The following is a 26,644-nucleotide window of genomic DNA, read 5'->3' as shown; positions in this document are numbered from 1 at the left end:
TCAAAATCAGCCTCAATCTGTTAGTGGTCTATAATAATAATAATTGTTATTATATTATGGGGTTTTGGTTCCAGCATCGGCACCAGGCCGGTGGAAAATGCCATCAATGCCGAGGCGCGACCCTCCTCGTTACACACAAACTTACAAGTTAATGTAAATTTTTGGCATTAATTATCATAGGTGTTTAAATCTGTGATGTTTTGTAGAATTTGAATAAATACAGACTGTTAATTTAAGAGCTGCATTTCATTTCATTCATTTGTGATATAAATACGAATCAAAATTCTACCCAGTGCAGCTTCGAATCACTGATGAGTCTTTCTGTCCGACGTGTTATTAACATTCGTTACTCATCATTTTTCTTTGGTTTGTTTTCCACATCAAAATTTTAGCTTTTTAGTAAATAAGGCACAAACGAGTGAACAAAACAATGAAACAAATAAATATAAAATATCAACACAATCATGATGCTCTGGAAGCATATGCTACACTTCTTAAATATAAATATACTACTAATATAATCCAGTGTAAATCTAAAACCTCCCACCCTTCTTCTTTCTACTTTTCTTCATTTTTTGCATTTGTCTAATTTTTCCAGTTCTCCCATTTCCCTGACAGAGAAGAGCCTCAGACGATCACATGCTCATTGGCTGAACACCGGTTGCATGTTGTCACCCATGCAAAGCCCCTTCGACCCATCCCTTCCTCAGACACAGCCAATCGCGTCAGGTCAAAAACTCAGCTGAGATTCAAACCCAAGAGCTTGAGATCTCAGCTACAGTGGTAGCACCCCAAATGTTTTTAATGTTGGTTAGAAAGGCCTGCATAAGGTGTTTATATATGGTGTGTGTGTATGGTGTGTGTATACAATGTCTGTATACAGTGTATACGGTGTGTATATATGGTGTGTGTATACAATGTGTGTATACCGTGCTTGTATACAGTGTATAAGGTGTGTATACAATGTATATACAATGTGTGTATATGGTGTGTGAGTATACAATGTGTATACAGAGTACACTGTGTGTATATGGTGTGTGTATATGGTGTGTGTGTATACACTGCATACAGTGTGTGTGTATACAATGTGTGTATATGGTGTGTGAGTATACAATGTGTGTATATGGTGTGTGAGTATACAATGTGTATACAGAGTACACTGTGTGTATATGGTGTGTGTATATGGTGTGTGTGTATACACTGTATACGGTGTGTGTGTATACAATGTGTGTATACAGTGTATTCAGTGTGTATGATGTGTTCGTATATGGTGTGTGTATACAGTGTGTGTGTATATGGTGTGTGTATTTGGTGTGTGTGTATACAATGTATAGTGTGTGTATATGGTGTGTGTATTTGGTGTGTGTGTATACAATGTGTGTATACAGTGTATACGGTGTGTATATATGGTGTGTTTATATGGTGTGTGTGTATACAATGTGTGTATATACAGGGTTTGTATATGGTGTGTGTATACAGTGTATACGGTGTGTATATATGGTGTGTGTGTATACAATGTATACAGTGTGTGTATATGGAGTGTGTACACAGTGTGTATGCTGTATGTGTATACAGTGTGTGTATGATGTGTATGTGTATACAGTGTGTGTATACTGTGTGTGTATATGGTGTATACAGTGTGTGTATATGGTGTATACAGTGTGTGTATACTGTGTGTGTGTGTATTCAGTGTATTACAGTGTGTGTGTATACTGTGTGTATACGGTGTATACAGTGTGTGTATACGTGTGTGTGTGTATACGGTGTATACAGTGTGTGTGTATACGTGTGTGTATACAGTGTGTGTGTGTATACAGTGTATTACAGTGTGTGTGTATTCGGTGTATACGGTGTGTGTGTGTATACGGTGTATACAGTGTGTGTATACGGTGAATACAGTGTGTGTATACTGTGTGTATACGTGTGTGTGTACAGTGTGTGTGTGTATACAGTGTATTACAGTGTGTGTGTATTCGGTGTATACGGTGTGTGTGTGTATACTGTGTGTATACGTGTGTGTATACGTGTGTGTATACTGTGTGTGTATCGTTACAGAAACATGGTGTGTTTAGTGTGAAGGGATTAATATGTGTTTAACAGCAGGTGAATGAGTGAATACAGCAGTGTTCAGCATGGTGGGGTGCAGCGTCTCTGTAACAGAACAACACAAACAACCTCATTATTCATTCATTCAGTTGTTAATTCATTCATTTATTTATTAATCCTTTCATATATCCACTTATTTGTTCAGTTATTATTCCTTAATTTATTTATTAGTTAATTTATCAATCACTAAATTCATTCATTCATAAAGTGCATAACACATAACAGACCTACACACTCACACACACTCATCCCCATCTCCCTCCCTCCCTCAGACACAGCCAACTGTGCCTGTTAGATGCCGGGCCAGGCCCGTAGCACAGCTAAGACTCAAACCGAAGAGCTTGAGATCGCATTATACCACTGTGCCACCCAAGTGGCCCTAAATCACAATCTTATTTTGATTTAGCTTTTAGCCACCAGTTTACATATTTTTATTTAGCTTCTCTGATTATTTATTTGACAGAAGGTGATTATGTGGTGTTTAACTCTTACCTCGTCCTTTCTGTTAGTATTTAATCAGACTGTATCCTGGATCTTCTATAGTCGCATAGGTCACATCACCTGCAAAACAAATCATCAGCACCACCCGGGTGTAAATAAAACCACAACATGGAAATGAAAAACGTTCTCCTGTGTGTGAGAGCTGTGAGGATGTTCAATCCGGTTCGTACCTCCTGCGTTGGGTAACTGGGGTGCAGCTCTCCTAAATCACAAAACAGGGTTCTGATTATCTCCCAGGCTTCATTATGACAGGATCTAATCATCATTATCATCATGAGGAAGCTAAAGAGTTTACAGACCGGGTTAAAGACGGCGGCTGTCGGGTAGGAACCGCTCTCTGATTGGAGTAGAAGTTCTCGTACTGTATAGGAGCTGAGGACCAATCAGAAGCGAGATTGTTAATTGTTAGGACCGGACTGTAAACAGAAAATGAAGGTAGGTGAGAAGGTGTGGAAGATGATGGATCACCTGGAGGTTTGTCTCCGGTTCTTCTCAAGTTGATGAAGTGCTCGATGTCCTCCTGGATGTTACACTGCTCCAGAGATTTCCTGACATCCTCATAAAGCTGAAGCCAAACACACACACACACACATTGTAATGTTAACTCCAACCTCACTTGGTGCTGCTTCGCCCGTGTACCAGCCTCTATCCTTCTGCCATTCTTGCATTTTGCCACAAAAGTTCCAGTAAGGCCGGGCTCTGATCCCCAAGATGTTGGATGGGAATGAGGTCAGGGCCAATAGACAGCACTCAGGTGGTGCAGCGGTCTATTACACTAGCCTGCCACCACTGAAACCCAAGTTTGAATCTTGAAGCTGTGCTATCAGCCAGCCGGGCGTCTGAGGGGGATGCTGGGTGGCCGAGGCCCTGCGATGGTTCGGCACCCAGTCTAGGAAGTTCCTGCCATGCGGCCAGGGTTGCCCGCTGTGATTCAAGCTGCTAACCGGAGTGCTTTGACTATCAAAGTAGTTTTGTTTGTGGCTTGTAACTGCTGTCTAAGGTTACTAGATATTTAATCGCGTGCATAATGCGTAACGTTTACCACATTTACACTTACATTATTATTATTTTTTTATTTTGAGAAGGAAAAAAGCGCACTGCTACTCTTCTGCATTCTAGACTTTGAATTAAAAGGTCAGATAAATTATCTTAGGCTCCTGCACAAACACTTAAAAAGAAGAAACTTTTCTAGTCAGTTGGGACAGTGAACCGATTTAACTCAATACTACAGGGATCAGTAACGCGTACGGAGAGTCGTGCACTGAGATCCATTATTCACCATCTCTGAGGAGCACCACGACCAGCCAGTAGAGGGCACCATACAGGCCAGCAGCACCTCCCTCAGACATAGCCAATCATGTCTGTATAGGCTCCCAGCCTGTCAATAGCAGAGCATGTTGTCCCACTGTACCACCAAATGATGGTATTTATTGCTGTCTTAGGGATCAAAGGTCACAGGTATTCGATACTGCCGTTTATGCACAGATTTTTCTCTGCATTCTCTAGAAAATTAATAATGTTATGGACTGTAGACGGTAAAATCCCTGATTAAACTGTTCGGCTATTTATTTCCATAACCTTGACCCATGCTACAAAAGGCGGACCAACACAATATTAGGAAGGTGGTCATAAAGTTATGCCTAATCGATGTATATGCAAATTCTAGATTTCTTTCACTTTATCTCCCAATTTTTGTCATATCCAATTCCCCCTTGTTGATCTGATCAAGGAGAGCCGGATCACCACACACTCCCTCAGACGTGTCTAATCTGCGCCGCTTCTTCTCACCTGCCAGTGTTGGGTTCACATAAAGAGAGACATGCTAAGCTCCACGTGACCCCCCCACACTACATCGCAGCGGCAGTGGGAAGAGACCCAGTCCGACCTTCCCTCCCTTAAACGCAACCAATTGTCTTTGAGGGACATTTTCAGTGCATTCACTGCATTCCATTCTTCATCAGACGTATCAGCCAGTGCTTTGTTTTGTATTCCGCTTGTGCGCTGTAGGTTTCCTCAGTGTTACTCTCTCAGGACGTGCATGTTCCTGTCTGTAATGTTCTCCACTCAGCAGTTTCTACAAGCCTATCGACATTCCTGTTCCTGACAAGTACTGGCAAATTCCAGCTCATGTTCTACAGCTTTTACTCCAGACGTGATGGACGTTTGTTCTACCCTGTAAGAACCAGCCACTGTACCAAACTCCGACCTGAACGTTCTACTGACCTAATGCATCTAGGACCTGTTTAGAGAAACCAACACACATAATGGAATCAATTTCTTTAATCACCTGGAAAAACTGGAGCACCAGCTTGGATTCAAGGATTAAACCCAGGACCCTAAAGCAGTACAACACCAACACTACCTGGTGCACCAACACACAGCAACATGAGTTCAACCATGCAGAAGGTGGACTCTAGGTGTAGGTAAATGTGTAAGAGTGCGTTGCACTGTAGACTGGCTCCCAGTCCAGGGTGGAATCCTGCCCTCTGGCCAGTGTTTAAAGGTGGCGCCAGACCCACTGTGACCCTGATCAGGCTAAAGCAGTTATGAACGACTGACTGAAATACATGACTTAATATTTTAAGTATGTGGACGCCTATATTTCATTTTCATTAAATACATTTTTAGAATATCATTTGCATCATGTCTATCGTGGTCAGGGTCCCGACTGGTCCAGGCCCCCCCGGGAAACTTCCTGAAAAAAACACCCTAGACAGGGCATAAATCCATCGCACATCTGTGTAGACGCCCCAACTGGTCGACAGGGCCCAACAGTGATAACCTGACAGTGGTGGGGCTTGAACCAGCAACCTTTCGATTACTACATTTACATGTATGTTTTCGGCATTTAGCAGACGCTTTTATCCAAAGCTACTTACAGTTATGACTGAGCAGGATTTTGAGCAATTGAGGGTTAAGGGCTTTGCTCAGGGGCCCAACAGTGGACACTTGGCAGTGGTGGGATTTGAACCAGCAACCTTCTGATTGCTATTCCAGTAACTTAACCACCAGGCTATCCTTTCATATTAAGGTGGTAAAACAGACAAATGAATGAATGAATGAATGGTGTTGGTGTAGATGCTTTTGCCTCCCGGAGTCCTCTCAGATTTTTACCTCATCGCTGGTCACACACTGCTGTGAGAGCTGATTTAGGTGAGTCCATATCACGTTCCGCAACACACTGATCCTCTCCACTTCCTGTTTCTCAAACATCTGAACACACACACACACACACACACACACACACACACAGATGATCATTTGATTTAAAGGGGAACTGTGTGACTTCCCTGTTATTGTGTAATACTGTGGTACAGATCAGTGTTAATATTACAGTGTTTACAGTTCAGTACTAAGTTCCCTGGACTCTGACAACTCCAATACACAACGACCGAGTGACTATATTACTTAAATCTTTGCACAGTACAGTAGACCCTTGACTTACAAATGTAATTGGTTCTGAAGGGCTGTTCTTAAGTCAAAATGTTCGTTAGTTAAACCTATTTTTCCCATAAGAAATAATGTAAATAGAATTAATCCATGCCAGACCTCCCAAACTTACTCAACCTCCCCCCTTACTCAACCTTTCAAATGTCTTAAATACTCTTTTTTGTTATGAATACACGTATATTTCGCCTTAAATCTTAAATTATAGAATACACATTCCTGTAATAAACAATAATAAACAACAATACACAGTAGTACTGAACTGTACATGAACACACATCACATAACATTTAACGTACAGTCTAAGCAATTGAGGGTTAAGGGCCTTGCTCAAGGGCCCAACAGTGGCAGACAACCTGGCAGTGGTGGGGTTTGAACCAGCGACCTTCTGTTTACTAGTCTAGTACCTTAACCGCTAGGCTAACTGCCCCATGTACTGGCCAACACTACTACTGTCTCTAGCCTCCCTCGATTTCTTTAGATTAGTAACGTCTCTTGTATTTATTGTTCTGTTGTTTATCTGCGCTTGTGTTCTGTGAGGCAGCCTGGTCCTGGTCCTGGAGAAACGTTGTTTTGTTTCAATATGTACTTGTATAGAGCTGAATGACAATAAAGTCTCTCTTAAACTCTTGAAGAGCTGTCGGAGGAAAGCCTCTGCACTCAAGGACCAACGAACTCAAGCGCCTGCTAGATCGTTTAATGGGACCGCATAATATGGTGAAATAAGACCACAATAAAACACAACATGTAGGTTTAGTGGAGACACGAAAATACCATACTTCCTCACTGTGAAGCATGGCGGTGGATTCTGATCCAACCAGCCCCAAAGATCACATATCTCACCAGAGAGCAACACTGTTTAATCTTTCCTCCGCGACTGTGGCCGAGTGTGCTCATTCTGACCACATTTAGTTTCATTCACTCTTCGCTCTAGTTCCTCAAATGTATTCGGCCAGTGCGGTGTTTTGTATTCTGTTTTCTCAGCATTAATGTCAGGACGTGCATGTTTTTTGTTTGTAATGTTTGTAATGTTGTTTAGTTGTTAAAGTGAACGGTATCTTGTTAAAGTGAACGGTATCTTAACTGAGGATCATGAAATGATAGCAAATACTTTTAACAATTTCTTCATAAACTCAGTTGAGCAACTGAGCAAGAATTACTCCACGCAGATTTCTTTACATACTCCTATTGATGATGCCAAACCCATTTTTAGAATAGCAGAAATATCTGAATTTACAGTATTAAACATTATGAGTTCGATAAGAGACTCTAAAGCAAAAGATGCTTATGGTTTGGACACAAATTTTATAAAATCATATAAGGATATCTTGGCTAGCCCCATAGCTAATTTGATTAATCACTCAATTAAGCAAGGAGTTTTTCCAAGAGCATGGAAGTCGGCTGTTATAACACCCATTTTCAAGGCAGGTGACCAAACAGCTGTGGAAAACTACAGACCTATTAGTATTTTACCTGTGGTTTCCAAGGTGGCTGAAAAATGGGTGGTAGAGCAGCTGACTGCTCACTTGAACAAGGGCTATGCTCCCCTGCACCCGATGCAGTTTGGATTTCGTGCTAACCACTCAACAGAAACAGCTATTTGTTATTTTCTTGAAAGCGTAAAATCAAAACTAGATAAAGGTGGAGTAATTGGAGCGGTATTCCTGGATTTAAAGCGGGCGTTTGACACTGTAAACCATGAGGTACTTTTATCTAAATTATCTAATTTTAATTTTTCTATTGATGCTATTAAATGGATGAACTCATATCTATCAAATAGGACACAAAGTGTACGTATTGGGAAAACTCAGTCAACATATTTAAATTGTAATACAGGTGTCCCACAAGGGTCAGTATTAGGCCCTATTCTGTTTAGCATGTACATTAATGACCTGCCATCGGTCTGTTCATCTGCTAACATACAGATGTATGCTGATGATACCGTTATTTATGTGCATGCTAAAAATAAACAGCAAGCTGCAAGTGAGTTAACTGCAGCCATGATCCCTGTATCTAATTGGCTAACTAATTCATGCTTACACTTGAATGTAAATAAAACTGTTTGTATGTTTTTTTCACAAAAACATACAGAAGCATTTCAAGATGATGTTCTGGTCAGAGGAGAAAAGCTCAAAGTAGTGTCTGATACTAAATATCTTGGAATCATCTTAGACTCAAACATGTCATTTAAAAAGCATGTTAAAAAGGTAACAAGTACTGTTAAACTGAACTTAGCTAATTTTAGACACATACGACCATATCTAACAGCTGCTGCAGCCAAAATTTTCATGCACGCAATGATCTTTTCTCACATATCGTACTGCTTTACAAGCTGGTCACAAACAAGCTCTACAATCTTAAAACCTATTGAGTCCCTTTATAAACAGGCACTAAAGGTATTAGACCGGAAGCCTAATAGCTACCATCACTGTCATATTGTACAAAAGCATAATTTATTTAGTTTTGATAATTTCAAACATTTTGCAGATGCTTGTCTCATTTTCAAGATTTTAAATGGGCTTGCTCCTCCTCCCTTGAATCAGTTTATAGCACAAAAAGATAGTAGAGGTAGCAGGATAACAAGAGCAACTACTAGAGGGGACTGTATTATACAATACAGACAAAGCAAATTTGGGCAAGCAGTCTTCTCAGTTAGAGCCACCCAATACTGGAACAGCTTACCAATCGAGTTAAGAGCGAGCACAAATTATCGAACTGTTAAATATAAATTGAAGACATGGCTGAAAGCAAATCAAACCTGTTATCATTGATAATTACATATATTTTTATCTACTGTTTGTGATGTTATATGTATGTACGTTTATGTGTATGTATGTGTGTATTTTAATAGCTTTTTTTGTGTATAATGTTTTACTGAGCTATGGACACTGCTTCCAACCACACAACAACAACCTGCCTAGGGACTACAGATGGAAATTAGCTTTATAGCTAACTCTGGTACATTTACATTGATGTGGAAACAAAAATGTTGATTAATGTATATTGTCCCTGTTAAATAAATAAATAAATAAAAAAATAAAAAAAATAGTGGAGACACAAAGATGATAAAAAGTAGCTCATCCTCACTGTGAAGCACGATGGTGGGTCTGTTGTTTGTTTCCTTAAGGATAACTTCAGATACTTGATGGTAAAAGCAATCTGCCCCAGCCTGGATGCTCAAACTGGGACGTAGTTAAATCTTCCAGTAGGACAACCATCCAACACACTTTTCAAACACAATGCACAATGCAAAAATGGTTTACTGACCACAGGATCAACCTAAACCCCTCAGAAAATGTGTGGGACCAGCTGAACATAAGAGTCTGGACTCTGGAATCTGAAGCATCCGGAGGGATTCTCTACAAGTGAACGGTCTCAGATTCCTCTCCATGTGTTCTCCAGTCTCATCGTGCATTACAGAAGATTCCAAACTGTTAGTTCAGCAAAGTCAAGCTGTACTACAGTGCTAAATAAAGGGGTGCCTATAATTATGGCACTTTTTTAGTTTTGTGAAGGAAAAATGACATAAAAGATGCTTTTTTGCTTGGGATTAGTTAGACCATGGCAACCAAACGTCCACAGCCGATAATGATGCTTCTGATGTGAACACAGGGCGACGAGCGATCAGAAATTCGGGCAACAAGAGGTGAAAAATGACTTTAGGGTTAGACTGACACTGGTCCTGCTGGTCCATTCCATTCCTGAGATCCGGTTTCATCCAAACTGAGATGTGGCAGTGATCTGGTGGCCAGATTAGAAAGAATATGTGGACCAGACGCCAACAAAAGAGCATCAATCATTCATCATCTGGGTTGCATTACACTTGGATAGAGATAAATGGTCTAAATGTAGGCAGCCGCGGCAGCTCAGTGGACTAGTAATAGAAAGATTGCCGGTTCAAGTCCCACCGTCACCAAGTTGCCACTTCTGGGCCCTGAGCAGAGCTCTTAACCATCGATTTTTTAATTGTATTTAGTCACAATCGGTATTTAGTGTCTTGTTATTTCTCTTCATTTTTCTGGTAAACTGGTGTGACGTACTGGTAAAAGCCACAAAATGGTAGTTCCAACAGAAGGCACACAGCATTACATAAACCCAACCAAACCTAAACACATCAGTGCACCCTTAGTGCAGGTCCCAGGCCCGGATAAATACAGTGCCAAGTTAAATATCAACATCAGTGATTGGCTCAAAAAAGCCAAACATTCGGACCAGAGCCGTAGATAGAGAGAGTTGCGACACTCCTTGATCTCGCCGCCACGCGGTCACGTGGTTCATGTAACCCTCCGATAGTTCCAAACAAACCCGGCGCTGTCATGTTCTCATATGGGACAGGCAGCAGTAAATGAAATATTAAACGGCAAATAATAAACATTTGTACAATTTCTGGGTATTTTCAACTGCGTTTACATTTACTGCATCTGCTTTAATGTCAATTTGGTATATAAAGTGGAAGCTTGATGTTTATAATGACTTGTTAATAGGTCGTTCTTGTTAACACACAGTACATTATATTAGCATACATTACATAATGCGATATCATTAAGTAGTAGAGACAATATACAGTACAGAGATTAAAGTTTTTTTATGTTTTGTTTTTTACATAAACTAATCTCCCTTCACTTTCCTGAGGATTCATAATAATAATCATTTTGGCTAAACACTCATGTCACTAAACCATGTGGCTGGATTCATAAGGTTTACCTGCACTGAAGGAACAGATTGATAAACACACTACCGTACCTTTAAGGTACATGAAAAAGCATTCATTCATCTCTTATTTCATGAGTGATTAATAATTGATTCCTACATGTAATACATTAATGAATTCATTATGAATATGCACTAGTTCATTTTGTCTAATGTAAGTGGTGGACAAGGTACACAAACCATGTAGTTGAGTTAAAGTAGAGATATCCAAGGTAACATATTACTCCAGTAAAAGTAGTAGTAAAAGTAAAAATACTCTTTACCTCCACTAAAGTACTAAACTAAATTTACCTTCAAATGTACTGAAGTATGAAAGTAAAAGTATAATGATTTATTGTGGTTCTAATATTTTATTATCATTTCTGTAACAAGACTCTTGATTAATCAACTCATTTTAGGTGAAAAGACTCGTGTGTCATTAATTAAGCTAAACTGAATAAGCTAAATTCAGTTATACCTATTAATTAAGATAAACATGTAACATTTAGTGCTGAGCAAATGCTAAACAATAACAGTATTAAGTATATTAATGACATTAAATTCATAATTGTTTTAAAACAAAGCAACATACAGCTAAAAATGCTGGATAAGTAGTGGAAATGAATGGGGCTCTATGGGTTGTTTGGAACTATACAGAGCTCCACAACCCGGAAGCTGCGCAGAAAAAATGTCCCGCCCCCTTTCCAACGGTTCCCTATGAGAGTGTCGCCACTCTGTTCTCTCTACCGCTCTGATTCGGACTATTCGGACGTGTGTGTTACTCACCTCACACGCTTTAACGAACTCGTTGAGCCACTCCTCCCGAATCTTCCCCAAAACGCACACGCTCTGGTTGTACATCCTGTCTGTATCAGACACACCGACAATTCCACTCAAACACACAAACGTGCGACATATTCACACAAAAATCTAAAGTATTCGGACGCCTGACTGTGAGCTTGTCCGACATCCCGTTCCAAAGAGAAATGGTATTCAAATTGAGCCACCTCTATTTGATAATTTCGGGTAAAACAGCAGCCGCTCTTCTGAGAAGCTTCGCACAAGACAAGTATGGGAATTTGTGCCTATTCAGTCAAAAGATGACTGTGTTTGTATGGCTGGGCGCTGATGTTGATGTTCCGGCTCATTCCAGAGCTGTTAAGTCAGGGCTCTGTGCAGGACATGGGGGCACAGTCATGTTGGAATAAGCAGGACCTTCCCTAAACTGTTGCTACTAAGATTTCCTTATATAATTGATTTATTACACCTGTTAGCAATTTATGTGGCTTAAACAGGTGAATTCGGTAATTAAAAGGGGCGTCCCAATACTTTTGTCCATATACAGTGTGTGTGTGTGTGTTGCTCACCAGCTTCTTCTGCTGACTGCTTGGCCTGCTGAGCTTTGGCAAAAAGCTACAGAAACAAAAAGAACGACGTTATTTAGTCTGCATTTAGAACAGCTAGAGGTTCAAGTTCAAGAGAGTTTAAACGAGGCTTAATTGTAATTTCAGCTCTATATAAGATTATACATTTTGAAACGAAACAACGTTCCTCCTGGACCAGGACCAGGGTGCAACACCGAACACAAGTGCAAAACTCTACAATCTACACAGTGCAGATAAACATCAGTACAATAAATACGAGAGACATTTCTTATCTGAAGGAATTCAGGGGGGTGGAACCACACACAAGAGTAGTGTTGACCAGTACATGGTATTGAGTAAATGATAAGTGAGGTAAGAAAACAGCATGTTCTGATATACAGTTAGCATCGCAGGTTTATATAGTGGCTGAGATATTAAAATAAAGTGCAAAAAATGCAATATTGTGCAAAGATGTGAGCAAAATAGTCACTAGGTCGTTGTATATTGAAACAAAGTCCAGGGAACAAAGACTGTGTTGATTGTGTGTGTGTGTGTGTGTTTGTAAGAGTGCGTATGAGTGTGTGTATGTGCATGTAAGTTTGTTTGTGTATGAGTGTGTGTGTGTGTGTATGTGCATGTAAGTTTGTTTGTGTATGAGTGTGTGTGTGTGTATGTGCATGTAAGTTTGTTTGTGTATGAGTGTGTGTGTGTGTGTGTATGTGCATGTAAGTTTGTTTGTGTGTGAGTGTGTATGAGTGTGTATGAGTGTGTGTGTGTGTGTGTGTGCTTGTAAGTTTGTGTATAAGTGTGTGTGTATGTAAGTTTGTTTGTGTATGAGTGTGTATGTGTGTGCTTGTAAGTTTGTTTGTGTATGAATGTGTATGAGTGTTTGTGTGTGTGTGCTTGTAAGTTTGTTTGTGTATGAGTGTGTGTGTGTGTGTGCTTGTAAGTTTGTTTGTGTATGAGTGTGTGTGTGTGTGTGCTTGTAAGTTTGTTTGTGTATGAGTGTGTGTGTGTGTGTGTGTGCTTGTAAGTTTGTTTGTGTATGAGTGTGTGTGTGTGTGTGTGTATGAGTGTGTATGTGTGTGCTTGTAAGTTTGTTTGTGTATGAATGTGTATGAGTGTGTATGAGTGTGTATGAGTGTGTGTGCTTGTAAGTTTGTTTGTGTATGAGTGTGTATGAGTGTGCATGAGTGTGTGTGTGTGTATGAGTGTGTATGAGTGTGTGTGTGCGTGTGCTTGTACGTTTGTGTATAAGTGTGCGTGCATGTAAGTTTGTTTGTGTATGAATGTGTATGAGTGTGTATGAGTGTGTGTGCTTGTAAGTTTGTTTGTGTATGAGTGTGTGTGTGTGCTTGTAAGTTTGTGTATGAATGTGTGTGTATGTGCATGTAAGTTTGTTTGTGTATGAGTGTGTGTGTGTGCTTGTAAGTTTGTGTATGAATGTGTGTGTATGTGCATGTAAGTTTGTTTGTGTATGAGTGTGTGTATGAATGTGTGTGTATGTGCATGTAAGTTTGTTTGTGTATGAGTGTGTGTGTGTATGTGTGTGTATGTCCTTGTAAGTTTCTTTGCGTGTATGCAAGTTTGTGTATTATTGTGTGTGTATGTTCGTATGAGTGTGTTAATACAGGTATAGGAATAATGTGTCACAGTGTGTGTGTATATACGTGCGTGTGTGCATATAAGTTTGTGTGTGTACGAGTGTGTATATACAGATATATGAAATGTGTCACAGTGTAAGTGTGTGTGTGTGTGTGTTTGAAAGTGTACATATGTTAGTGTGTGTGTGTATGTGGATTTAAGTTTGTTTGTGTATGAGTGTGTATATGCAGGTACGTGAATAATGTGTCACAGTGCAACTGTGTGTATGTATGTTTGCATTTGAGTACGTGACGTGTGTGTGCGTACGTATGTATGTGTGTCAGAATCTAAGTCTGTATGTATGTGTGTGTGTGTGTGTGTGTGTGTGTGTGTTTGTGAGTGTGCGTATGTTAGCGCGTGTGTATGTCTATTTTTGTATGAGTGTTAATATTAATATTAATAAACACATTAATATGATAAGACATTCAACTCCGGGCCCGGCCACGCCCACTCGAGAGTGTGAATATACAGCCGGCGCTATTGTGGAGCTTCGGCTTCACATCAAAGGAACCAACACTTTTCTAACCAATCAGAGTTTGCGGTTCTGATCCGAGCACACAGACCTTCTCCTGCTGTTTGCTGTTGCTGGCGCCGGCGCTTCGATTCATGGCCTGTTCAGCTTCTTCTTTATCACGACATTTCTGCTCGTACGTCTTCTTGGTCTGCAACGAACACACACACACACACAGGTTATACTGTAATAATGTGATTTCTAACTGGTTTTAGGAGCCAATATTTCATCCATGTTGCATTGTTGAGTATGTGCCACACAGCTCACTGAACTCTTCCTATACTATAAATTTTTTCTTCTTTTAAACAGTGTGCTAAGGAAGGGGGGGTGTAAACTTTTGGAAGGTTTGTTCTGTACAACTTCTGTATTTTATACTGATATGCAAACCAGTCTGCAGCTTCCTCTTCAGCAGTGTGTGAATGACTGGCGTAGGTCCATTTCCTCCTCGCTTACATGCAACGTTAGGCGCGATGCCCGGCTGCCATGCCAGCTCAGCCCGACCCAGAAAACAGCTTTCCGTGCCGGGCACCTCACGGACCTGACCGGAATCCTGAGGTGGAGGGTGATGACGTACTGAAAGTACACTATAGGTACAAAAGTATTTGGACACCCCTTCTAATGGCTGAATTCATGTGTTTCAGCCACTACAGTTGCTAACAGGTGTAATAAATCAATTATATACTACACAGCAACAGTATAGGGAAGGCTCTTTCCCATTCCAGCATGACTCTATCACTGGGCACAAAGCACCTCAGATACACTCAACAGCTCTGGAAAGAACTGAAACATCGACATAGTACTACTAAATGGGCACAAGTTCCAACAGACATACTTTAAAGTCTTGTAAGTGCCACCCATTAGTGCTGCTGTACCCTATTACACTGTACCTTATTACACTGTACCCTATTCCTGCTATCAGCCTGCCGGGCGCCCGCACAGACACACGATTGGCCGTGTCTGTACGGGGAGGGACGACGGCTGAAACAGGGTTCCTCTTCGTTGGTGAACTTTCAGCCCCTACACAAACCTTCTATTAAAAATATGTTTTTTTTAACCCAGGACAGATGTAAGAAATGTTAAAAATCACGTGTCCTGTCGTACACACTTATTAATGTTCAGAATAATGTGTGTGTGTGTGTGTGTGTGTGTGTGAGGTGGAAAGTGAAAGCTGAACTGCTGAAAATAAAAATCCAGTGTTTAGTCAGGACGCTGAGTGACCTTTAGTTCTTCTGTTTCTTCATCTATCTCAACGTGGAACTGATCTGCTATACGAGGCCGGATGCAATCTGTCACACACACACACGTTCATTCACTCACTCACTTTTTTTAACCGCTTATCCAATTAGGTGCTGGAGCCTATCCCAGCTTTTCAATGGGCGCAAGGCACACAGTAACACCCTGGCTGGGGCACCAGTCCATCGCAGGGCACACACGCACACCCATTCACCTATAGGGCAATTCAGTGTCTCTAATTAACCAGACTGCATGTTTTTGGACTGTGGGAGGAACACGGGGAGAACATGCAAACTCTGCACAGAAAGGACCCGGACCGCCCCGCCTGGGGATTGAACCCAGGACCTTTTTGCTGTGAGGCGACAGTGCTACCCTCCGAGTCACAGTGCGTCTCCGCGTATTCCGACTTGTTTGGAAGTTGGGGTCAAGGCGCTGGGTCAGTCATCGTACGTCGACCCTGGAGCCGAGACAGTGAAGGACCTTGCTCAAGTCCGTCTACCTCCCACAGGGACCCTGATCTAAGTTTGGTGGACTGGTGTAGGAAGCAGGGCACGTCACTAGCGTAGTTCGAACCCCCAACCTTATGATTGGCAGGCCAAAGCTCTACTCTATTAAACAACCCTGACTAACGCTCACACACCCGTCACACTAATGATTACACGGATTCTAAACCTTACACAACTCACAGCTTATTGCTAAACCCAGCAGAAGAAGCCACGCCTCACCGTAACCAGGAGATGGTGGGAGCAAAACAAACACGCACCCCAGTCAGTGGGTTCAGATCTCACGAAACCCCTCCCGAACCATCGGTCACGAGTTTACTTCCACTCACAGGGAGGTGATTCACATCGGCATGAACGATGAATGATTTCCGACTTCCTAAGTGGTCTTTTCACTGAATGGGCACAAATTCCTTCAGGCACACTCCTAAATCCTGTGTAAATCATTCTTGTGCAATTGGATTTTTAACACGCTTATAAAGATGCACATATTTTTGCACACACCATGACTGATTGCTCAGTGCAGTTCTGAAATATGTAGAGAAGCTGAGATGCGTCAAACAACTAATCCTGATCAGGGTCGCGGTGCGTCCACCTTCCACTGAGTCGCTGGGCGCAATGCAGTAACACACCCCGGACAGCACGGGGCCACAATCACCCCCGAGACGTCGCCAATCATGTCTGTATGTAGACGGCAAATTCGGACCCTGAATCCCAGCAGTTATGGGCTAGTGTAGTGTAATGTAGCGCTGCACCATCGAGTGCTCGTTTATATACGATGGAGGCCAAAAGTCCACTTTTTTTTTAAGCGATGCACATTTTGTCCGTATTTTTAACCGCGACCCGGGCAACACAAACGATGCATGGAAATGAAATACATGTAATTAATAAAATTGGTGGCGATCTGGTCCCACTGTGGTTTACAAGATGTAGCGTAAAGCCTCCACAAGGGGGCGTTCATGTACAAATTCATTATTTATTATTATGGGCGGCACGGTGGCTTAGTGGGTAGCACCGTCGCCTCACAGCAAGAAGGTCCTGGGTTCGATCCTGGGCGGTCCTGGTCCTTTCTGTGTGGAATTTGCATGTTCTCCCCGTGTCTGCATGGGTTTCCTCCCACAGTCCAAAAACATGCAGTCAGGTTAATTGGAGACACTGAATTGCCCTATAAGTGAACGTGTGTGTGTGTGTGTATGTGCCCTGCGATGGACTGGCGCCCCGTCCAGGGTATTACTGTGTGCCTTGCGCCCATTGAAAAGCTGGGATAGGCTCCAGCACCACCCGTGCGACCCTGATTGGATAAACGGATAAGGCAGTGAATGAATGAATAATTATTATCATTTTTCTCTGCCCTATTTATGAACATAAATCAGCTTCTGATGAGTCGATCAAATCCACCTGCTGGAAGTACGATGTTCTGCTTTAATGTAAACAGACAGACTGAAGAAAACGAAACACTACAGACGTTTAGAAACACACAAAAATTCAAGTTTTACTCAAGAAAAGACAGAAAATGAAGAGTAGAAGCATTTTCACTAACGTCCCAAGACTTTTGGTACCTGAAGCAAGATTTTACGTCCTTTAAAATATCAGTAATGAGTCACAGGTTTGGTCAGATCGTTTCCTTCCTCTTTTTCAGGACCAGTGCAGAAGATCTGTGGTGTTCAGCCAAAAGTATTCGGACGCCTGATTATGAGCTTGTCGGACGTCCCGTTTCAAAAACGTTATTAAAACAGAGTGAAAACAGGTCTCTCACAACACTTTCATTCCTTATTTCTGTGGGAATTTGTGCCCATTTGGTCAAAAGATGACCAAAGAGTCACGCCGGAACAGGAAATGACCTTGCAAAGTCTGAAGCATGTAATTTCCTTTATATAACTCACTTATTACACCTGTTAGCGACTATCGAGGCTGAAACACATGAATTGAGAAATACAAAGGGGCGTCCCAATACTTTTGGGAGTTTTGCTTCACACGTACAGGACATTCGGACCCCGGAGCTTTCAGAGATGCTGTTTACATGCAAACTATTTTAGCGCAGGTTAGTAACTATTAACTATTAATGTATAAATAACATCAGCTTTTCATAAATGCAAATGTGTTCCAGGTGTTTCGGTTCCTCTTTTCTGGTGCTGCTGCCCCGCCCAAAAATAAACAAATAAACAAATAAATAAATAAAGCCACACTCACCTCCATGGTTTTCTTGTACTGCGTTGCTTTCTGTTTGTGCAGCGCGTCTATCTGCTGCTCCATCTGCAAATCAACACATCTGTAATCAGAGCCTGATCTGATCTACCGACACCTGAAACTCAAGAGCTCGAATCTCGGTTCTGCTAACAAGGGTGCGATTACGACCTCTGCTGGCGAAACAATGGCGCTGCACAGAGACGGGGGATAACAGACATCAGTGCGCGATACGGATCTCCGTATGAACCCAGCTGGTGCAGGTGAGAAGAAGCGGTCGGTACTGCACACGTGTCGGAGGGGGCGTGTGTTAGTCACGGCTCTCCTCGGTCAGGAACACGAGGTGAAATATGATAGGGGAATTGGATACGACTAAATTGGGAGGAGAAAATTAAAAAATCCCGTACGTACGCAGAGACGCTACACCGTGCTGAATTCTGACTCCTCCCTTCCTCGACCCTTCCTAACCCTCACCCCCCCCCACACACTTAATTCCACTGAAACTGGACCCACCATGACCCTGACCAGGATAAACTACATGGTTTGCTTCACCTTTTTTCTTGCTTCTTTCTGTTTCTCTTTGAACTCCTCTAACTTTTTGACCTCGTCCCTCATGGCCTGGGCCAAGTGCAGGTGTGAGAAGCCGACCTGTTCGGTCTCTGTAACACACACACACACACACACACACACACACACACACACACACACACACACACACACACACACACACACCCACACACACACACACATACATACATGAGCAAAGGGTGGGAAAATTTTCATTTCTTGTATTAAAGTGTTTCACAATAGGTACAGTTTTACACTTACGCAATTTGAAAACGTCAAGTGATCTCTTCAGTGTACTGAAAAATAATAATAATCAATCAGTGACAGTATGAAATCCATACATTCAACTATACATCCATCCATCCATCTATACATCCATCCATCTATACATCCATCCATCCATCCATCCATCCATCCATCTATACATCCATCCATCCATTCAACTATACATCCATCCATCCATCTATACATCCATCCATTCAACTATACATCCATCCATCCATCTATACATCCATCCATTCAACTATACATCCATCCATCCATCTATACATCCATCCATCCATCTATACATCCATCCATCTATACATCCATCCATTCAACTATACATCCATCCATTCAACTATACATCCATCCATCCATCTATACATCCATCCATCTATACATTCATCCATCTATACATCCATCCATCCATCTATACATCCATCCATTCAACTATACATCCATCTATACATCCATCCATTCAACTATACATCCATCCATCCATCTATACATCCATCCATCTATACATCCATCCATCCATCCATCCATCCATCTATACATCCATCCATCCATCTATACATCCATCCATCTATACATCCATCCATCCATCTATACATCCATCCATCCATCTATACATCCATCCATCCAACTATACATCCATCCATTCAACTATACATCCATCCATCCCACTATACACTTATCCATCCATCCAACTATACATCCATCCATTCAACTATACATCCATCCATCCCACTATACACTTATCCATCCATCCAACTATACATCCATCCATTCAACTATACATCCATCCATCCCACTATACACTTATCCATCCATCCACTCAACACTGAGTGATGTGACACATCTGTTTAAATTCTTTTAATATCATTATTAATCCTCTGTAATCAGGAGTGTTACGTGACATTCACACATCAAGAAAATGAGTTTACTTAATAGATCATTTATAAATAGTGAGCGAGTGAGCGAGTGTGGTGTAATGTAGGAGCCACGCTGCTGGTAACAGCACGGCCTGAGTTCTGGGGGTTCGAATCACAGGCTGGGCTCACCAATACAGAAGGCGTGTGGCGATACTTGAACCTAGTCACTGAGGGGGACACACAGTGCACCCTTAGTGCAGGTCCCAAACCCGGATAATATTCTCCTTTTTATTTTAAACTGGTCAGTCGGTCAGTCTTGGTGAATCCTGACTCACACCGGACGTTTTACGCTCTACGGAAATGACCAGCTTACTTCATCTCGTTGTGGCCGCACACTTTTTTGGACAGTCCCAGCAGATCCTTGGCATATTTCTCCTCGATGGCGGCTCTGAAACACAAAGAGAGAGAACTTCAGATCTCACCGCTGGCAAATCAGCAACATACTGAGTGCCGAATAAAACGAACCGATTATACACAAAGAGGACTCGAGTAAGCGGATTCATTACATGAATTACTGCGATATTATCCTGATCAGGGTTGCGGTGGGTTTTATTCATTTGGCGAAAAGCGGGAAACATCCTGGACAAGTCGCCAGTCCATCACAGGGCACACACACACACTCACACACACACACACACACACACACAGGGTAATATTATCTTTTACTATATTATTAACATCCAACGATCCTGACTGCATGCGTTTGGGCTTTGTTATAACAGCACTGACGGTCGACTGTGGAATATTTAGTAGTGAGGACATTTCACGACTGGACTTGTTGCACAGGTGGCATCACGGTACCAGGCTGGAACTCACTGAGCTCCTGAGAGCAACCCGTTCTTTCACTAATGTGTGTAGAAGCAGTCTGCATGCCGAGGTGCTCGGTTTTATACACCTGTGGTGATTTGGATGGGTGAGTGAATACTTTTGACAGTATAGTGTACGTCCAACATTCGTATTCGTACCTTTTTTATCAAAATAATGACAAATTACCTCTTGTTGTGCAGTTCTTATCATTTAATGGGCAGGGAAAGTGGCAAAACTGGTCCCAGTAAGGCTTGATTTCAGCCCCTCTGAGGAATACGAGTCTCAGGGAGGTGGCGCTACCTAAAAACACTTCTATGTGATCTTTTCTGAGAAGCTACTCACAAGACTGAAGTGGGTCTGTGTATGGGAATTTGTGCCTGTTTAGTCAAAAGATGGCAGCATTGGTATTACAACTGTTGTGGCTGTAACTCATTAATTTAACATTCAGAAGGGGCGTCCCAATACTTTTGGATTTATAGTGTATGCACTCTACATTGTTTGGTACGGAAGAGAAGCCCGGCACAACGAAGCAACGGCGGCGGTTTCGGACTATCGGACGCCGGTGCGATCAGAGGCGACGACTGCTTGATTTTAGCCGAACGTTCTGCGCTCGTCTGGACTTCTACGCTGTTCTTTGGAGGAGCAGCTTCACCACAGGACGTCCTGTTTCTCACTTCTAATGGAAGATATCTTAGCGAGTTATTTTCACACTGCTGACGAGGTGACGGCTTTATGCAAATGTTAATAACCGCAGGCGGCGCTGGAGCATGCATGCATGGTTTCTGAGGAGCTGTGTTCCATCCCTACCTTTTACCCACAGTGTTCCTGTAGAACCTTTAAGTTGACCCCTTGGCTTATGCCTGGTTCACACTACACGATTTTTGCCCAGATTTTCGCTCGGCGACTGGTCGGCGCTAGATCTGTCGGCTCTGGAGCAACTCGGCGTTCGCTCGCTATGTGTGAACTACTCAACAACTCGATCTGAGCGGCTCGGTGAGCACTCGGTGACCGAAGCGAGATTTCTAGCTTGTCAAAAATCTGGATCCGATTTGTCCGACTGGCAATGAGTGCTATGTCGAACAGCCAATGAGAACGTAAGATACGGTGTGAGGGGAAACGCAGGGGAGGAGTGTAAACAGGTGGAACAGAAGCGTAATATAGTTTATATCAGAATACATCAGCACACACACACGAGTTTAACAGTATTTCTGACCTTATCGTTCTCTACAAAACACCCACGCTGCATTGCAAACAATATTTATTAACCTCCGACTCACTACAGAACAATTCATGCTGGTCGTGTTGCCAAATCCACTCAGATTCATTTATTTTTCCTCTTTGATTTTACGCTGCACATCAGCACACAAACTCTGATCGCTCGCTACTTGTTGACGTGCATTTTTGGACGTGGTATCATTAAACCCCTCGTCCCTTCTCACGTTTGTTTTCGTGACAGAACGTAGTTTGGGAGACCAGAGAAGCTCGCCTGCGATTCCAGTTGGTGATAGATGGTGTAGTGTGTGACCCCCTATCACCGATCAGTCGTGTAGTGTGAACATTACCTGGCCTTCATGAAGTCCTCGATCTCCTTGCACGTCCTCTTACCATCGTTCAGGTGCTGGATGATGGCGTCGTATCCCGCCGTGCTGGTAATGTCGCTGCTCTGTTCACCAGAAAAAACAAAGACGAGGAGGAGAAGCAGGTATTAAAACACGTCCCAAATCTGCAGTCATGACATCATAGAGAACATGGCTATTAACACAGCCACACGACCCAAACTGCCCATAATCACTGTTAGGGTTAGAACCAGCCAGAGCCGTAAAGAATCTGTGAGGAAGATGGTTAGAGAGGCATTAACAGGTTCCCCAAACATCCTTATGGGAGAAAATACCTCGAAACTCAACGTCTTTAAAACTCGACGCCACTTCCAGAACCGACTGACGTGAGTCTCAGATTTGCTATAAACCTGTCAGGCACCCACACAGACACACGATTGGCTGTTTGTCTGTACGGGGGGGGGAACAGCGGCTGAAACAAGGTTCCTTTGTGACTTCGGGCCTGTCAGGTGAAAAGAAGCGGTCTAGGCACAATCTGCCCTACTCGATCAGGGCATAGATAAGAAACATGAGCTCCAATTGGACTCCAATACGACTGGATTGGGTAAAAATGGAATAAAGCCATGGAGAAAAATAAAGCTACATGAAGAAAAAGCCTGAAGGATCTGGAGAGGATCTGGAGAGGATTTTGGACTTTCCAGTCTCACCATTAGTTAAATACACTCAGAAACAGAAGTACTGATGGAGATGGTTGTGTTGACAAAGTAAAGTTGCACAAAGTACAAAGCAGGTTGCAAAACTGTGACTAGTTTCCTTTATTTAAAGGTTTGATTTCTGTCATATCAGCCTAATATGGACAGCGGTAGCTCAGTGGTTAGAGAGTTGCCGGTTGAAGCCCCACCATCACCGAAAACGAGACCCTTAAGGCACCATTATAGTTTGGATAAAAGCACCTGCCAAATGCCTCAAATGTAAACATAAATATTCAGCATCATATCCATAAAGAACCAGGATTAATAATAATAAAAATAACAAGAATAAAACGAGGCGTATGTTTGACTAAAAGGCAAATAAACAAATAAATGAACATGGGTTCAATATACAAACGAGGCGTCGTTATGGTTCAGTAGTTCTAACCTCGGGTACTATTTCTGACACGCTCTCATCTGCTTTTTCACATCTCGGCAGTATCTGTGACATTGCTAAAATTGAGGAAGAGAAAAAAAGAACGATGGCCGGGTTCGTAGCAGAATTACAGTGTAATGAGGGAAGGATTCGAGCCGTGAGGTCTCAGACGGGACCAGAGAAGCTGGCTCGAAGAGGGCAGACAGACCTCAGAGTACAACGGTTTCTTTCGTCCTCAGATACGTCAGCTTTTTTTTTATCTATGCATATTTCTGCACTTTCTCCCAATCTAGGCGTATCCAAGTAGCCCAACTGTATCCACTGCTGCAGGGTCGTACCTAGCACACGCCGCTTCTTTTCACCTTCATACGAATTCACACAGTACGGAAAGTCAGGCACTGCTCTCCATTATTCATCATCTGTGTGCAGCACCTCGACCAGCCAGCAGAGGTCACTATCACAGCAGTCACTATTTTTTTTCTCTTTTTCTCCAATTTCCCCCCCCAATTTAGTCACATCCAACTAGCCAGAATGCAATACACTTCACCTCTACAACCCTGCATTGCTGACTGAGGAGTTTCGCAACTGACACGCCCCCTCCGACACGTGAGCAGTACCAACTGCATCTTTTCGCCTGTACGCGGCAAACACCAGGGACCCTGGCCCGGCTTATCCCATCCTGTGAACAGCAGCCAATCGTTGTTCATGTGGCCGCCCAGCCCAGCCAGATGGCAGAGCTGAGATGCGATACGATTCATCTGAAATCCCAGCTCTGGTGTGCTAACATATTTTACCACCGCTTGTTTACTTTTATCAGCCCAGACGAACAACATGGATGTTATGTTGGAGAAAGGTGGGTGTATGCCATGTATGATGCCACTGTCTATGCCAGAAATCTTTAACTGCAAAAAGCATGAAACTGGATCTGAACTCCAGTGGTCTGCACAGCCAACCCCATACAAACATTTTTTAGATGAATTGGAATGATGACCTGACCTCACATGTGGGAGTATGGGATGCTAAACAAGCACATGGTCAGGTGTCCACAAACTTCTGACTAGTGTTTGCCTTGGTAATACTGGGTGTAAAATGACTTTGTCGGTCCAAACCCCAAACAGAGAAACGTGCGAGTGTGTGTGTGTGTGTGTGTGTGTGTGTGTGTGTGTGTGTGACTCATGAGTGATGAGTGTCATTATGTGCTGAGGTGTCCAGTGGGGTGTAATTTCTGCACCCAGACGTTCTGCTCACACCCTGCAGCCACACTGACCATCGGCGACGTCACACGTTCTGTAACCACAGGGTCCGTCTCAGTCAGTCGTGGATATAAAGTCTCAGCGTCCAGAGAGACCTAAATCAAGCCCACAGCGAAGAGTCGTTGACGTTTAATTTTTGCAAGTTTAGTCATCTCTAATTCCCCGATTACGAGCCGCAGACTCTCATGACTTTTAGCCGTGTGTTAATCCGTGCTTTATTTATTTATTTTTAAATTTTTTAGGGGATTTTTCTCCCCTAATCTAGTCGTGTCCAGTTCCCCTGATTGCGTCCTCTATACTGATTCGACCCTTCACCCTTGACTGAGGACGCCCCTCAACTGACGTGCGCCCCCTCCGACCGCATTTTCCACCCGTGAACGAGTCGAGTTCATACACCGACGGGCACCGTGTACGGAGGGCCACGCCCCCATCAGCGTTATTCCTCAGCCCTGTGCAGGCGCCATCCGTCAGCCAGCAGGGGCCGCAGTCGCACCGGTTATGAGGACCTATGATCCGACTCTCTTACCCTCTAACCCCGAACAACAGCCGATCGTTGTTCATGCTTCCGCCCAGCCCAGTCGGAAAGGCAGAGCTGAGGTTCGATAAGATGTATTCGAAGCCCCAACCTTTCATGCAGCTTCTTTGTCCAGCCAGCAGAGGTCGCGTTAGCAGCAGCTTTGAGGAACCTCGTCGACCTCCCTCCCTCCCTCAGGCACAGCTACAGGTAGTCGTTCATCCAGTGGTGCCCTATAAACTCATAAACCTCTAAGGAATGGCCTCCAATTTCTCCTTTTTGAGCTTACTAAGGGATTTTTGAACTGGGATGTCAAACAAGTTCATGATGAAATACTTTTGGCCATATAGAAAAGTAATAATGAATCCAGAGAACAAGAACAGTTGCAGAAATCACTGAACTATGCTGACTGTGCTGGTGTTTTATGAGAGATTATGTGAAAGTCCATAAAGGAAGTGTAATGAATCCTTTCCGTTAAGGAAATAAAAAAAGCTTCCCAGATTTCACCCCAACACACTTACTGACCTTCTATAGCTTCTATTTCACATCACAGAATCTTACTTTCTGGTCTATAACAACCTTAGAGTTTTTTGTCACAATAAAATGAGATGCTAAGTGATAATAAAAAGTAAATATTGTGTAGAATTCTTACCCAGAAGTTGTCTTTAAAGTGCAGCTCTCTCATGATGAAGCAGTGAGAGGAACGACTGTGACTAATGAGCACTTTCACACTCATGTTATAAAGCAGTGAGAGGAGCCGGACGCGTCCCAATCTGATCTACCTTACGCACTTCTCCCCTACACTTAGTGAACTCAAGCATCCGGGTACCTCAGAGCTAGAAAGGCTCGCTAACCGTCTAAATAATTAGTGACTCGTTACTAACTATAATCACACAACTAAAATCAAAATGACAATAAATATAAATCTAAATTCGATTTAAGAGCACACAATAATATTAAAGAAGATTATTGTTTACAACTAAGGAGTAAATATCTAGAGAACACGTCAAATATGTGATTGTTTTGTACTTTTGTATTTCTAGAAACGTAGCGTCTTGTTTACATCCCTTCTGCACATTTTAGACTCCTCACAAACACAAACATGGAAAATTCAAGTGCTAAACAGTTAGTAATACTATTATTTACATACTAATGTTGAGGAAAAGCACAGTCTGAAACCTGCTATCCAAAACTAGGTTGAAAAACACCAAATGCTTGTAATATAGAGGAAATAAGTGAGGCAAAACTGCCCCTATGTACATGAAATTTAGTTTAATTGTTGGAACTCCTAAGTATTAAGTAACAGTAATTTATTTTAACACGTTTCTCAAGTTCTGTTTTAGGCAGCAAGATGCTTCAATTTGAGACACACACGACTAGAACCTGCTCAACTCTGCTGCCACCTTGTGATTGAAACCTAATCATGTTTCTATTTCAGGTCTTCGAT

The 26,644-nt window shown here is 42.4% G+C and overlaps 1 protein-coding gene across 1 annotated transcript; it reads right to left on the bottom strand.

Annotated features, from left to right (window-relative positions):
• Positions 1-259: 259 nt before the first annotated feature.
• On the bottom strand, positions 260-25,922 carry pstpip2 (proline-serine-threonine phosphatase interacting protein 2). Its single transcript, XM_063014479.1, has 15 exons — positions 25,850-25,922; positions 22,312-22,412; positions 20,256-20,330; positions 19,008-19,042; positions 18,732-18,838; positions 18,186-18,248; positions 14,315-14,413; positions 12,111-12,156; positions 11,530-11,609; positions 5,722-5,820; positions 3,076-3,172; positions 2,907-2,979; positions 2,778-2,809; positions 2,599-2,667; positions 260-2,151 (listed from the first exon to the last, which is right to left on the bottom strand). Exons 1-14 carry the CDS (start codon positions 25,880-25,882, stop codon positions 2,612-2,614), a joined length of 996 nt encoding a protein of 331 aa, XP_062870549.1. The 5' UTR covers positions 25,883-25,922; the 3' UTR covers positions 260-2,151; positions 2,599-2,611.
• Positions 25,923-26,644: the final 722 nt, after the last annotated feature.

This window comes from Trichomycterus rosablanca, chromosome 18 (assembly GCF_030014385.1).
Source record: "Trichomycterus rosablanca isolate fTriRos1 chromosome 18, fTriRos1.hap1, whole genome shotgun sequence".
Taxonomy (NCBI): Eukaryota; Metazoa; Chordata; class Actinopteri; order Siluriformes; family Trichomycteridae; genus Trichomycterus; species Trichomycterus rosablanca.
The sequence above is the reverse complement of the archived record's forward strand: the minus strand, read 5'-3'. Positions and strand labels throughout refer to the sequence as shown.

Coding starts and splice junctions, on each gene's coding strand:
- pstpip2 (XM_063014479.1), bottom strand. CDS start 25,882: ATGAGAGAGCTGCACTTTAAAGACAACTTCTGG. Junction 18,249..18,731: donor AGAAAGAAGCAAGAAAAAAG/GTGAAGCAAACC, acceptor GTTGATTTGCAG/ATGGAGCAGCAGATAGACGC. Junction 2,810..2,906: donor CAGCCGCCGTCTTTAACCCG/GTCTGTAAACTC, acceptor TTTGTGATTTAG/GAGAGCTGCACCCCAGTTAC.